Source organism: Epargyreus clarus, unplaced genomic scaffold, assembly GCF_041222505.1.
Source record: "Epargyreus clarus isolate Ecla_fem2 unplaced genomic scaffold, WU_Ecla_fem_2.2 ptg000018l, whole genome shotgun sequence".
Taxonomy (NCBI): domain Eukaryota; kingdom Metazoa; phylum Arthropoda; class Insecta; order Lepidoptera; family Hesperiidae; genus Epargyreus; species Epargyreus clarus.
The window spans coordinates 1,316,983-1,331,451 of record NW_027332226.1 but is presented as its reverse complement, the minus strand read 5'-3'; the positions used below and the strand labels follow the sequence as shown (position 1 = coordinate 1,331,451).

The window sequence follows — 14,469 nt, the reverse complement described above, 5'->3', positions numbered from 1 at the left end:
AGTTTCTTAACCATTAGGCTATCACGGCTATGACTAGTATAAAAATCCATATTCTCTTATTCAGTTTATCAATTTGGCATATTCTTGTGTGCTACTTATTTATTAGGCCCACGCATGTTATATGGGAAAAAGGAAAAATCACCTACTCACTCTAACGACTCTCACCTGCCTTCCACTGCACATGTCGTAATACATTCTACAAATCTGCATTGTAATATGAAAACAAGGAAACATCAATCATCGCGATATGTCGAGGGGAACATTTTAAAAAGCGTACGACATGGTATCCTACGGTGTATATTTACATAATACTTACTTGTTGTATGTTGTAATAAAATATTTTTTTTAGTTTACAAACCTTTTTAATAATATAAATTCCCTATTTGTTTAATTATTTTTTCAGTTTTAGTTTAATATATATATATATATATAGTATAATATATAGTTTATATATATAGTATAATATTTATATATATTCAGGGCGCATTTCCTGTCGCGCGTGTGTACGCCAGCACGCGTATCCCTTCCGCACACATGAATTAACTCGCTGCAGTACCCTTAACATGAGTCTGCAAAATTATCCACAATTTTACGTTACGTTTACTCAATCCAATATTCTGTTCCGTTTCCTTCAGTAGACTGGGTAAAGTAAACAATAAGTAAGTGCTCAAGTCTTTTTGTCTGCCTCACATGTTCGCAAAAAAGAGACATATAACATAAAGCGCCATTTTGTAAATTTAGACATTTAATGTTACGTTACTGACACTATAGTTCTGATACAATCCGCTAGGGGCGCTGATTGGAAATTGTATGGGCAAATACTTAAACAAATACCAAAACAGTTTGTCAAAACGTAAAAACTCATGGTAAAGGTACAGTTTCACGATCCGTTTGCGTGCGCGTGTGCGTATGTAACGATAGTATGCAAGCTGCATGCGTGTGAGAGGGGAGGGGGTGGGGGCGCGTGCAGGCGTAAACACGCGCGATAGGAAAAGCGTCTTAAGTCTGGTACGTCGATCGAGAACGTAACTTCTATAATCTGCTTGCGATATAGGTATTGCTAAAATACACTCAATAAGTCCTAACGCGAGAAAACAAGTAAACCTTCAAAAAACCTAATTAATGACAAACTTAGGTAATACAGCAGTGGAATAGAACCCGCATTGCCCTTTCACTGCTCTTTCCACATCCTAATTTAGGCATTGCCTTATCTGAAAGCAGTGAAAGTGGAATGATCAGGTTGCTTTGCTGAACGGAGTCGTTGAACTCACAACACGTACAGGATATGTTCTAAAATTGAAAGCTAGTTAGGCTGAATTTCTTGTTACTACACGCCTAAGCTGGGAGATTACTGGTATGAATTTCGGCCTATCCCATTTTAATGCTAGAGTTCAAATCATAGAATATTCGACGTTATGTGCATATTAAAGTAATATTTTTAAAGGGTGCGTGAATGCAATTGCATTGCATGTAACACATGCAATGCAATTGCATTCACGCACATTCATAACACAGGTGCATTATATATTATGTAACACAGATAATTATCTACTGATTATGTCAAAGTACACTGTAGTAGCCAAGTACCATAGTGTAGTTTGACATCATCATTCCCAGCAGTGGGACATAGGAAGAGTTGCAGTTTTCCTGTATAGTCAAATATATATTGATAAGCAGTTCTATCTTCAGTTAGCAGTATCGAAATCGATTGAGATTAACCCGTGCCTCTAGGCAAATAGCTTCGTCCATTTTTTACTATAGATTTGAAGTTTACTAAAGTTTTGTTTGTTTCAGCGTATACCTCCCATGCGAATAGATGACCTCATCTATGACCTGCGAGATGGCACGAAATTATTGGCGCTGCTTGAAGTGCTGTCCGGCGAGAAATTGGTGAGAACCTTTCCTTATTTCGTGTTATCTACTATGCCACGCAATTTTTTAAAGTTTTTAATGAAACCTACATGGAATATTTAGTAGTACATATGATGGATAAAAATAAGCTGTCACTGCCACATCCTTGTATTTCTGCCATATAACGCTGCTGTAGATACGAGACGTTCCAGCTTGGTCTTCAAGATTGGCAACGCAACAAAATGCTTTCCTCAGCTAGGAATTTGGGGTTATCTTCTAATGTTCATGGGCAATGATAGTGACTACATACCTACACTTGTTCCCATCAGACAAAGCACTATTTTCATGTTAAGAATGAGTAGATACCTAAACACAGCAATTGTTGAAAAGTTTCAGAACAAATTAATTCCAAATATCTGTTTCCCCAGCCGATGGAGCGCGGCCGCGTGCTCCGGCGCCCGCACTTCCTCTCGAACGCGAACACGGCGCTCCGCTTCCTGGCCGGCAAGCGCATCAAGCTGGTGAACATCAACGCGGCGGACCTGGTGGACGGCCGCCCCGCCGTCGTGCTCGGCCTCATATGGACCATCATTCTCTACTTCCAGGTATTTGGCGGGCTCTTTGAATTGGGAGGTATAGTGTAGGTTTGTTGAGGTTAGATAAATATAGGCAGTGCAGGAAGTTAGTTACGTGGGTTGAATACCAATTTTGCTTAAAAACGTCGCCATGATGGCCAGGGGACAAATTTTGTTTAAAGTTGTCATTTAAAGTGGAGACGCGGGTAAAGAGGCAAAAAGGACACCCTCACCTCCCCAAAAAGCCAATCTACTGAGTACTGACTTGCTAGCAATAATAATTGTATTGATTGATGGAACGGTCATTCTGGTGATGGAGTCTCTTAAAAATTATCAAACCTACTAACGACTCTTCAGATCGAGAAAAGATTAATGTTTGTTAGACAGTACAGTGAAAGTAAAAGTTTGTAGGTTTAACTAATTATTAAAAGCCGAGATTAATTCATTAATACTAATCACGAGTTAACGCTTAATCACCGGTCGCAAAGAAAACAAATCGCTGTGTGCATCTCGCTGTATCTGATCTGAAATCTATATCTGAAGCCGCGTCATTGTGCAGTCAGCTCGCTTCCAACACAACCAATGCAACCTTTTTGAGTCATGCACTTGTACTACTCAGACAAAAAAGGTACACTACGCTGCACGAACAAAAAGTCTAAACGCTTTTTTCCGATTTACCGCACATGCGTGATTATATTATTTTGCATTTGCATATAGTATCGACATGCGTAAACAAACAAAGCAAATCATGCCGATTGCGTTCTATACTTACACAGAATTTCGCATGAGTTTTGTACGAATTGGATCGTTTAAAAATATGCGTCATTAACGACTTAACTGCACACTTAACTTCGTAATTAAAATTATACTACAATTTAATATTCGCATCTATTATCCTAATAGTTATCGCGAGATTTCCGTAAAAATTGTAAAAAAAATATTCGTATTCCATTCATAAAGTGTAGGTGCTATAGCATTCAGTCTTCAATCAGAGGATTCGCGAGGCGTCGTCTTTCGTTTTTGGTCTGAGTCGGACTATAAGTCAATGTGGACAAAGGCCCAGATTATTTCGCGTCGTGACTCTCGCTCTCCGTGCAATTACAGAATTAGAGAGCTAGGATATCGTTTACAACAGTTTAACTGCACTTTCTCCGCAACGGATTGTTACCTATCCACCCACATGCACGTAAATCGAATTTGTTCTTGAAGTTTCACTGAGGTTGTAAAAGCAGTGGTTCGGAACGATAATTGGAATATGTTTCGGAGTTTTGGAAGTCATTTTATCTTTTTTTTTGGAAATTATTTTCCGAGCACCGAGCACAGCCGCAATATTACAGCGTTTTTGGTTCAAAAATGCGCATGCTTAAAATTTGAAAATGTCAGTAAAAGAGAGTTGTTATTTGCAAAACAAAAGACGGATACTCCGCCTCCACACGCAGAGGCGCTCTTAGACCTATGAATCTTGGCAGAATAAAGGTCAGAAAATCTTAAGATTACTTGGGCCTATTGCCTGACATCGATATAATTGCTATATCCTGTGCGAAAATGCATCCAGTGATATAAGCTGTAATTCTTAGAATTTTACTACATAGTAAACTACTACTACGGAGTAAAAGAGTATAGAATAAAAAACTTACAGGAGTTTACAAAACTACAACATTTGATTTTTGTCAATTTATTGAGTTATTTTAATGTTGGTAAAGTTCCATATTTAATTATACCGTAGTATACAAATATTCGTTTTAATTATTAAGTAATTTATTTTTTGGGGAATGAATAAATATATCAATAAATTAATACAAAAGTGGTCATTTTGGCACCGTATTTTTTTTTTTGCAAAAATATAAAATTGCTATATAAAAATCTTGTGTACTTTATATAAATAAGTGACATTACTACCACTTTGAACTGTATTTGGTAATACATATTTGATAATACACGTTAATTAATTCACAGTAGACTTTCACAATACTTTAAAATTATCATCTCAATTTCACCTTTCGTTTTTTATACGATCAATTACATTGATACTAGACGCAATTTATAACTAGAGTTTAGTGAAAGTTACATCGATATGTTTACAGTATTTTTAGTTAATTAATATGATCACTTTTAGAATTATCTAATCAAATACTGAACATGTAACACATTTAAAGGAAGAATTTTGAAGGTGGTAGAAACCTTTGTGGTTCGACTCCGGCGGCACCATCGCCACGCCTATTTCTGACACATAACAGCAGTGTTAAGCGCTGCTGTGTTCAGGTTTGAAGGGCGTGGTAAGGGAGATATACTTTTCCGAGGCGTTCCGGCTCAGTCCTCAGGGGTAGCGGCGCATCTGTGGCCGACCTCAGGTAGGAGTATCTAATCCTATCTGGGATTGATTACGGATGTCCATGAGTGCCAGTAGCCACTTACCATCAGGTGGAGTGCATGCTAGTCTGCTACTCTTGTACGTATAAACAACAACGTAATTTACGTAATAAATAAATATTTCAAACATTTTAGAGATATTTTAGCGCAGACGTGGCAAAACGTTATTTACACAACAATTTCATATCTTAAAACCGGTTACACTTTCTTGTTAGGAGTGATTAATCTATTTATTTTACTCATCTGAGCCGCAGGCGTGTATGAATCCGCTGCAATGTCCTTGCGTCTCGCGTGCCTATTTCTTACATAACGGGAACAATATCTAAGAAAGACACCTTTTTTATGAGGTCGTCTTTATATTTCCTTGTTTTTTAAAAATTGTGCTTATTTCAACGGTTCACTATGTAACTGGAGAATTTTTAATAATTTTGTTTTGTTGTAATTTACTAAATATTACAAAATTTTAGTATCAATGCGTCACTTTAATTTAAAAGACAACTTAAAAGGCAACATATATTATGTAACGACGACTGCATACGATAAGAACTGGTTATAATTATACGCTTTAATACAGTGCTTTTCATGGTTTATTAACTTTGAAATTTTGAATTATTTAATTGTTATTATCGTTGACGAAAACAGCAGCAAGACATCTTTTAATTAGTGTAAGGATGGAATATTTAATTTCGTACTTTATACTCGTAATTAGCTTACAATTAATTCTATATCTTGGTATATAGGGATCTTATTGTTAGCAGTCGTTAATCCTTGTCGAAGATCTTACGTAGTTAGAATCTATCCAAAAGGAGTGGGTCGCTAACCCGTACGTGCTCGGCGTATCGAGGAGTACGCTTCAGGCTTCTATCAATTATGAAGAGACATGTCCCAACAATTAAATAGCAATAAAGTGTTGTAACTACTTGAATAATATGGCGTAGTGTGACTCAGACGCCCAAAAGTTGTGACAATATACCGGCAGTGACAAAGTTAAAGTCACATGTAGAATAAATTAATAGCTTAGATAAGAATAACATGCATTTTACCGACTTCGAAAACGAGGTGGTTCTATTCGGCTGTATGTATTTTTTGTTTATTTAAACTCTATCGTGGTTATCATTTCCTCCCTATTAACCTGCACATGTACGTAGTTTCATATTTAACCCTAATTATTTTTTATTATCAGGTAGTTTGAATGTATTTAGTTGTAATAACTCGTATTTAACACTGTAATGAATGATTGGCCATTTAAAATGAGGGAACTATATAATCTCTTGTGTCTGCTGTTTTACCTATTTATGTTACTATGATCCAGTTAACAATCTTCAAAAGAATACCTAAAATTTTGGAACGAGTTTAAACTCACAGAAAACTATTAAAAATATAAGACACGTTCGAATATGTTTTGTCGCAGCGTCTAAAGAGTTACAAAATATTATAGATAACTAGAAATGTGTGACAATTTTATGAATACTGCTTTTAAAATCTGTAATAGGTACATATTGAAAATAACATACCTGTTATGTTTCGTTCAATATAAAAAATATAATATTTTGATATTGTTTACAAAACTATGTATTTAATTTTTGGGCATAGTTTTCGGCTAAAACATTTAATATTAATATTGTTATATTATTTATTTGACTCTGCTAATCTCCTGAAGGTTATTAACTGGATTAAACACTATTCTACCCATTTATTCTTCACGAATCTGTTTTCCTTCGACTCGTATGTATGTGAATGTCACTCCCATTTGCATTCAAACCCGAGCTGTTCTCATTTTAATTGGCTTCAATATATTTTGTTTGCGCAAGCTTCGCTCAGTGTATTGGACCCACAGGACAGGCGGGCACAGGTGGGTTTACTAGTGTGCTTCTCAATACATAGCTGCTACATTATCAAAGCCTTCATAATTATGGGCCATATTATATTTTAACACCCGTTACTAATCACTATTTTTTCAATCTTAATCTTACTCTTTTTATACTTATCTTTACCAATTGGCAATTAGCAACTTTACCAATTTTTGCCTATCAAAATTTTTACAATTTGTTTGCCCAATAATTATCCAAAGGAGAATGCCCATTCTTGGTACTGATTTTTCTCATGCGTCAAAATGAAAGTAATATTCAAATTATTTTTTTATTTTTTTACATAATATGTCGATCAGAATAGTTTCTTTAAACAGGGGATTCCATTTAAGATAAAATAAGACGAAATGTTGATTGTTGTTCTTAAAAATTAAAATGGCGGAATTTTATACTCGGAATTCAATAAGATCTATGAGTGTTTTGATAAATGATTTTTCTCATGCATCAAAATGAAAGTAATATTAAAATTATTTTTTGATTTTTTTACATAGCTTGTCGATCAGAATAGTTTCTTTGAACAAGGGGGTTCCATTTAAGATAAAATAAGACGAAATGTTGATTGTTGTTCTTAAAAATTAAAATGGCGGTATTTTATACTCGGAATTCATTATTTTAGGTTTTTAGGATTATTTTAGGTTTTTTTACCTACTACCTTTAAAAGTAAATGGAATATTTTAGTCGAACTACATTATAGATACTTACTATCAGTTAAAACCGACCATCAATCTATCGTCGGATATTTTCGATTTTGAGGTTATGTAACATTTCGGTGAATAACTTCAGAACCCGGGTGCTGATCTAAAAAATAATTATTGGTGGTAGTATTTGGTTAATTGTATATCGTTTACAACAAGTTTCAATTTGATGCAACTCTGGACGGCGGTCCATACTTTCATGGGCATTGTCCTTTCTTTGGTCGGCAAAGATGGGTGAAGAATGATCATTATGATGATTATTACTTACGGACATAAAACAATAGGTATTAATAAAAACTTGTATTAACTTTCAAATGTGTTCTAAATAAATGGCATACGGCTATTATAAGTAGTCACTGCCGCCCAAAGATATCAGTAACAAATCCTAAATAGCCACAAGTATTGTATACAGTACTTATACCTCGCAATCTCTAAAATTAAAGATTTCTTAGTCTTTTAGAGAGTTTAAATCCTAAAAGTAAAAAAATACAAATGCCTAACATTATACTACATTATGTTTTGCTAGTTAATAAAATACTTAGTTCTTTGCATGAAAATTAACTTACATCCTCTTTATGTTTATTTCGCATTTACCTATTTAATATGTCTACATCTTTCCTTAAAAGGGCAATATGAAAATGTATGTCTGAACAATTAGAAGGGCCCTTATGTTTAACTGGGTGTTAATAAACTCTGCCAAAGGGTTGGGTGAACACGTACGGCAATAAAGAGGTTTTCATGTTTGGCATAATGCACTTGCCTGCCGTAGGGGTGGGGTGCGGAGTGGATTCAAGTTAGGGCTTTAAGGGTTGGTATGTTATCTGGCACATCTCTGTAGTGAGTCACTTTTGAGTGGATTTTAGAAATAAAGCCGTAGTAAGTTATGTTGAGTTATGTCGTAGATATTCGTTAAACACGTAGTGTAACTTAATCGTAATTACACGAGTACACTTTTTTTGTTGTAAATGTTTACGCTAGGAAACGTAAATAATATAAAATGTAACTAAAAATATTTTGGTGGTAAAATGGTACATATTTTGTGTCGCATAATTGTGATTTTAAATGGAGAATTACATGAACTAAATACCATTAAGAATAAATATTTACATAAGGTTGATTCACGTCGCTGGTTGTCGCTAGGCTCCTATCCTTCAATGGGCTGACAAACTTATTGCAGAGTCGAGTAGAAACGTCAATATTCTGTACAAAATATTGGGTGACTTGTAGATAAATATTTTAATTACTTTCTCCTTATAACCATTGCTCAATAACACAGCACCATTTTGTATGGCTATTGGGCTTTAATTCAAACTGTGTATGAGTAAATGTAACATGAGGAGTTCTAGGCCCTCAGAAACATCTGTGATCGACCTCAGATAGCATTTCTATTTAAGTTTATTTTTAACATAAAAATAGTAAATATTAAATGACAATAATAACAAGTAATTAAAAGTATAAAACCTAATTAATTACAATATGACATCATTACGAATAACAATAATGATGTTATGTTAGTTAACATAATTTCACAATTTTGACAATAATTGTCAATTTTGTAATTGTAATTTATGGAATAAATAGGCTTATTTGAATCTTTTATATACATCCAGCGACAATAGTCAATTCTAATAGTGACAATGTGAACATCCACGTAAAAAATATGTCAATTTGACCATTTCCCATCAGATCGAGGAGAACAGCCGAGCGCTGGAGTACCTGGGCGGGTCGCGGTGCGCGTCGGTGATGTCGCAGGAGTCCGGCACGGCCACGCCCACGCACCGCACAGAGGACAGGTGGAAGCAGGGCGCCAAGAAGACCTTGCTGCAGTGGGTCGCGAACGCGCTGCCCAAGTGAGTTTAGTATAAAACTCAGGATCAGGGTTTTGTGTGTGGTTCGATTTGGATGTGAAAGTGTGAAATTGAAACTTCCCTATTTTTAGACGGGTTTTAATGATAAATACTTGAAATTCGACAGAAATGGGAATGTTGCTGGGTTTGGGTTAAAAGACAATGATAAGAGAAAAATATAACGAGGTAAAAGGATGATAGGCAATAATTGTGAAAAAGGTGTGGAGTGCTTTTCAAAAACTGATAAATCCACCACGCTTTTTTCACATTTATTCTATTTACTGTTCCTTAATTGATTCCAAGATTGAAAATTATTTTCTACTTTTTAGTTAATTTTATCATAAAAGCGTGTTTTTTAGTTTTTTGAACTATATTTATTTTAATTTTTTGGTCACTTATTGTCAGTTTCACTGTAGTTCCGTCCGTTTACATCTTCTATTATATAAAATTATTTAATGATATTTACATAAGTGGAATAAAGTTATAAAAATAGGATTTTCAAGGAGCTAATTGAGTGTACAATGTCTCAAATGTATAAAATTACACCTATATTTTGTTAACAAATAGACTTATTAGAATTTGACAAAGAAAGAAATATGAGAAGGAGATTGTTACAATATACCCACCAAATATGTCATCGCACGTGTCACAAACAATAATCTCAGTGTAATGTACTGTCATTGTTCAATTACCACGTATTACGATTTCTTTGTAATCGATCGGACAATAGGGTTGCATTTTTGATTCTAAAAAAATAATACGTATATTAGTGCATGCAATTAGTGCATTCTTTAGTCAGGTATTTGATTTACACTTTAGTTAGAATCGATCGAGGTACGAAGAAATTTGTGTTTCATTCGAAAATTGTATTTCGCTGGAATTTTGAAGGTGGTAGAATTCTTTGTGGTTCGACTCCGGGAACACCATCACCACATCTATTTTTGCCTAATAACATCAGTATAAAGCGCTGCTCTATTCTATTTTGAAGGCTATTGTGGTAAGGTAAAAGCACTTAACCATTATCCAACAATTTGAGCATTTACCTCGATTAGGAAATCAAAAATAATTATGTACTTAACAAATTTCTTTGTTCATGATTGTATCTTTATACCAAGAAACAAGTGGATTATGTATAATTGTAAAAGCACTAATTGTACACAATAAACAGAGCATGATAAAAAACGGCGTATTGTTTTCGCCAACAGGGATTCAAACATCCAAGTGACAGACTTCGGTCCGTCCTGGCGCGACGGCATCGCGTTCCTCGCGATCATAGACGCGATCAAGGCGAACCTGATCAACCTGGCGGAGATGCGCCGCAAGACCAACCGGCAGCGGCTCGAGCACGCGTTCGACGTCGCGGAGACCGAGCTCGGCATCGCGCGCCTGCTCGACGCTGAGGATGTGGATGTTGATAAACCGGACGAGAGGTCCATCATGACGTACGTGGCGCAGTTCCTCCACAAGTATCCTGAGCCGAAGGTTAGTTGTGTGTCTGAATGTTTACTACAGTATTTCTTAAAAGATGGAGGGATAGGAATTTGATAAAGGCCTTTGTTATACCTTACTAGCTGAATAAAATTGGCGGCAGCTATAAAATATTTTGTTCTCAAAGTTGTCCATAACATTTCATCGTTGATTTTCTCCTGGTGTTTATAAATATGATTTTTGAGAACATGTGATTTGTGTAGATTTTTTAAATTTTAATTGCGTTTAAATACAAAATGATGTTTAAGTTAATTGTATTTCTTAAAAGTATTACTTAATTGTATATATTACGATTTATTTTTCTATATTTTACGTAATATTTAACGAGTTATGTATTTACAACAGACTACAGGCCCCGACGCGGTAGCGGCGGTACAAGAAGAATACGAGACGCTCCGCATGTGGCTGACGGAGCGCGTGACGGTCGTGCAGCGGCAGTACGACTCCCGCACGTTGTCGCGCAACTACGACGACTACGTGCGCGCCGAGCGGGACCGCCTCGCCAGGGAACCCATCTACCAGAAGCTGGAGAAGCTCATGTACACCCAGAGCCTCGTCGCCATCGCCCCCAAGTCCTGGCGCGAGCTCGTCGCGCTCTGGGTCGAGCTCGAGAGACTGCACAGACGATGGCTCTGGCTTCTCGACTCCGACCTCCCCGGCGACTTCCGAGACGTCGGCGAGTGGCTCGCCCGCGCCGAGTACCTCCTGTACTTTGACGAAATACCGACGACCCTCGACGAGCGAACCGCTGCGATTATCAGCGAGAAGCTAGAGGAGCACACCTCGTTCTTCGCCGACCTTCCCGACGTCGTCGACAGGTTCGAGGCGGCGCTCCGCTCCCCGGAAGCCTCCAGGATCCCGGCCGAGAGGCTCCAGGACATGAAGAAGAGGTTGCAGACGGTCAGTCGCCGAGCTCCTCAGAGGAAAGCCAGGTTAAAGTACTTGGAGCACAAGTGTTGTATAGTAGCGTTTACCGAACTGACGAAAGCGAAGCTAGCCGCCTGGACCGGCAAGTACGGCCGGGTGGACCACGTGCGTGCCTTATTAGATGATTACGATAATTTTGTTACGAAGAACAAGATTTTCCAGGAATTCGAGAGAGCGTATGTTGATATTAAGCAAGTAGCCGAAGAATATAAGCGAGTGTGTGAAGTAGATAGGACCGAAGCGAGAGATATCGATGCCTTTTTGAGAGATGTCTCGGAGACTTGGAGACGGGTGGCCTCCGACGTGAGGTGTGCTAGGAGTGTATTGGAAGAAGTTATAGCTCATTGGGAAAGGTGGACGATTTTATCCGAAGAATTCACTACATGGTTAGACAAGGCCCAGCACATGCTGAGGGTTTCTGAAGATGAAAGCTTGGAATTTTTCCAAGACTTAACAGTTTGGAAGGAGAAGCATCAACGTCTGGGTGACGCAGCTGGGTTCCTGGCAGCGACGTGCTCAGACGACATAAGCCCGGAAATTAAGAGAAAATACATTGAAATTACTGAAAGATGGGAACGAGTTTGGGAAGAAGCCGAACGGTGAGTGTATTTTATATTCATTGAAGTACTCTATCCTAATCATGCAAACTTTCATTTGTAGAATCACTTCTGTACTAGTCAATATTGTTGTTTCTCGCAGGCGCAAATGAGTTCTGCATTCTCTTTAATTTCCGTATCAATTGCAACTCGTTTTCTTCAGTTTGTATGTGGATTTGAACCTTATAAAATTCTTCATGTACCATTTTTCCAAATTCTTTTAAAGTTCTGAAACCCGCATGTAACTATAAAGCTAGTAAAAGATATATTTTAATGGGCCCCGTATTCTTTCTTTTCCATTCCAGTTACGTCCGCGGCGGCGACGCGATCCGCCACCGTCGCGAGCTGGCCAATGGCATCCAAACCCTGGACGCCTGGCTCGCTGGCGCAGAGGAGCTCCTGGCGCGGCAGCCGCGCGCCAATACCGCGGATATCCAGGCGTACATCGACCAGCTGTTGCAGCTCAACTCCGAGATCGAGCAGCACGAGGAGCTCTTCAAGTCTATTAGCAGGTTTGTTTGTTGGTGACTTTTTGTTCAATCGGGAATCAATACTGAAGAACTAATAAATAAAGACTGAAGACTTGAAAGTAAAGACCTATATGATCTTTACGTTAGTACGAATATATAAGGAACATTACGTTGATGTTTATACGAATTTTCTATAGATTGTAGGGGGTTTTTCAAGGAATTGTATTTGGACCATGTTTTCGAATAATATTTTTTTATTTTTGGTTACAGTAATTATACGAGGGTAGCTTAATTTGTATTTCTTAAAAAATATTATACGAGACGTTTGGTCGGGTTTAAAGAGTAGACTCTGATTACTCTGATCTTAAATATTTTGAACATAATTATGTTTCAAATATTTAACATCCTAAAAAACCTTGTGGTTATTAATTATGGTCATTTTCCTGTTAATAGCATATAAGTCACGCTACTGCGATGGAATATGTTGCTTCGTCACAATATTCTTAGATGCTGCTTCTTTCTTCATACTTCATACATCATATTGCTTTCCTTCCTTGAAAATGCTCTCTTTATTCATTATTTTTTTTTTTTCATTCACTCATTCATTCTTTTTCTTTCAACTATTAATTTATCGTAACGTATTCTTCACAGGACGTTCCAAACAGCAATAGCGGAGCTGCCCCGCGAGGAAGTGGAGACTCGCATGTCGCAGCTGAAGCGGCAGAAGGAGGGCTTGGTGCGCGTGCGCGCCAGTGTGCCCGCGCAGCTGCACCGCCACCGCCAGCTGCTGGTGCAGCACGAGTCGCTGGAGGCGGGGCAGCGGGAGCTGGACGCCTGGCTGCGACGCGCCGAGGAGGAGCTGGCCGCTCCGCCTGATACGAGGCGGTGAGTGCTCCTTTACGTTTGTTGGTGCAACGCGGTATGTTACGGTGGGACGCGGATTAGTAGGCACTGACTTATGGTAAGACACAAGGGAAGAGTAGTGTCTGTGGAAGCACACTTGAATGATTCGGAAGGAGGGGCGGGCTGATGCGAATAAAACACATGAAAATGCTAAATTTACTATTCTTTTCATAAATACTCACAGTCATGTTTATTATTGTCTATGTTAAAATTAAATGTGTTAAAGATAAATTGATAATGTTGAAAATAAACACCGCAACAATTAATTTAGGCTTCTGTTTAAATCTTAAATCCTTTTCGTGTAAAATTATCACTTCTCATCACTCATATTTAAAATCTTTTGTTCTCCTCAGGGAGGTGATAGAGGAGCGTTACGAGTGCCACCGCACTTTCTTTTCCCGGACTACATACTACCGCTCGATGCTGGAGAGCAAGAACAAGGTGTTCCAGAACATCGTGCGCGCGGCCGACACGGACCGCAGCGCGGACGTGTCGGAACAGGTCGCTCTCATGCGCGACCTTAACGAGAGGTGAGGCCTGTTCACACACGTCGCGTACTGCCGCTCCATGCTGGAGAGCGAGAACAAGGTGTTCTATCGCACATCGCGCTAAGTGGGCGTGGCTTTGACTTATGGATGTAGATGTAGGCGCGGCTCTGGCTTACGAACGTTGAGAAAGGAGGAGCTTTAGTTTAAGAGCTTGTGTACATTCAATAATGTGGACGTACTTAGTTATTTTTGATATTAATGAATTTAGCATTTTAATTAGATCTTATTTTTTATTTTAAAATCCTTGTTGTTATTTTTATCTTAATTTTAAGAAATCTAATTAACCTAACAGAATAATGGAATTCTTGGATTTTAATATTAAAAAATAATG

General features: G+C 37.8%; 1 protein-coding gene across 1 annotated transcript in view; it reads left to right on the top strand.

The window, feature by feature from the left end:
* Msp300 (Muscle-specific protein 300 kDa) overlaps positions 1-14,469 on the top strand; it is a 170,090-nt gene that overhangs the window by 39,938 nt on the left and 115,683 nt on the right. The window contains exons 3-10 of the mRNA XM_073082697.1: positions 1,795-1,890; positions 2,280-2,456; positions 9,046-9,209; positions 10,412-10,688; positions 11,040-12,220; positions 12,523-12,729; positions 13,339-13,572; positions 13,944-14,120. Of these exons, the coding sequence (XP_072938798.1) occupies positions 1,795-1,890; positions 2,280-2,456; positions 9,046-9,209; positions 10,412-10,688; positions 11,040-12,220; positions 12,523-12,729; positions 13,339-13,572; positions 13,944-14,120 (2,513 nt within the window). The remainder of the gene's footprint in view (positions 1-1,794; positions 1,891-2,279; positions 2,457-9,045; positions 9,210-10,411; positions 10,689-11,039; positions 12,221-12,522; positions 12,730-13,338; positions 13,573-13,943; positions 14,121-14,469) is intronic.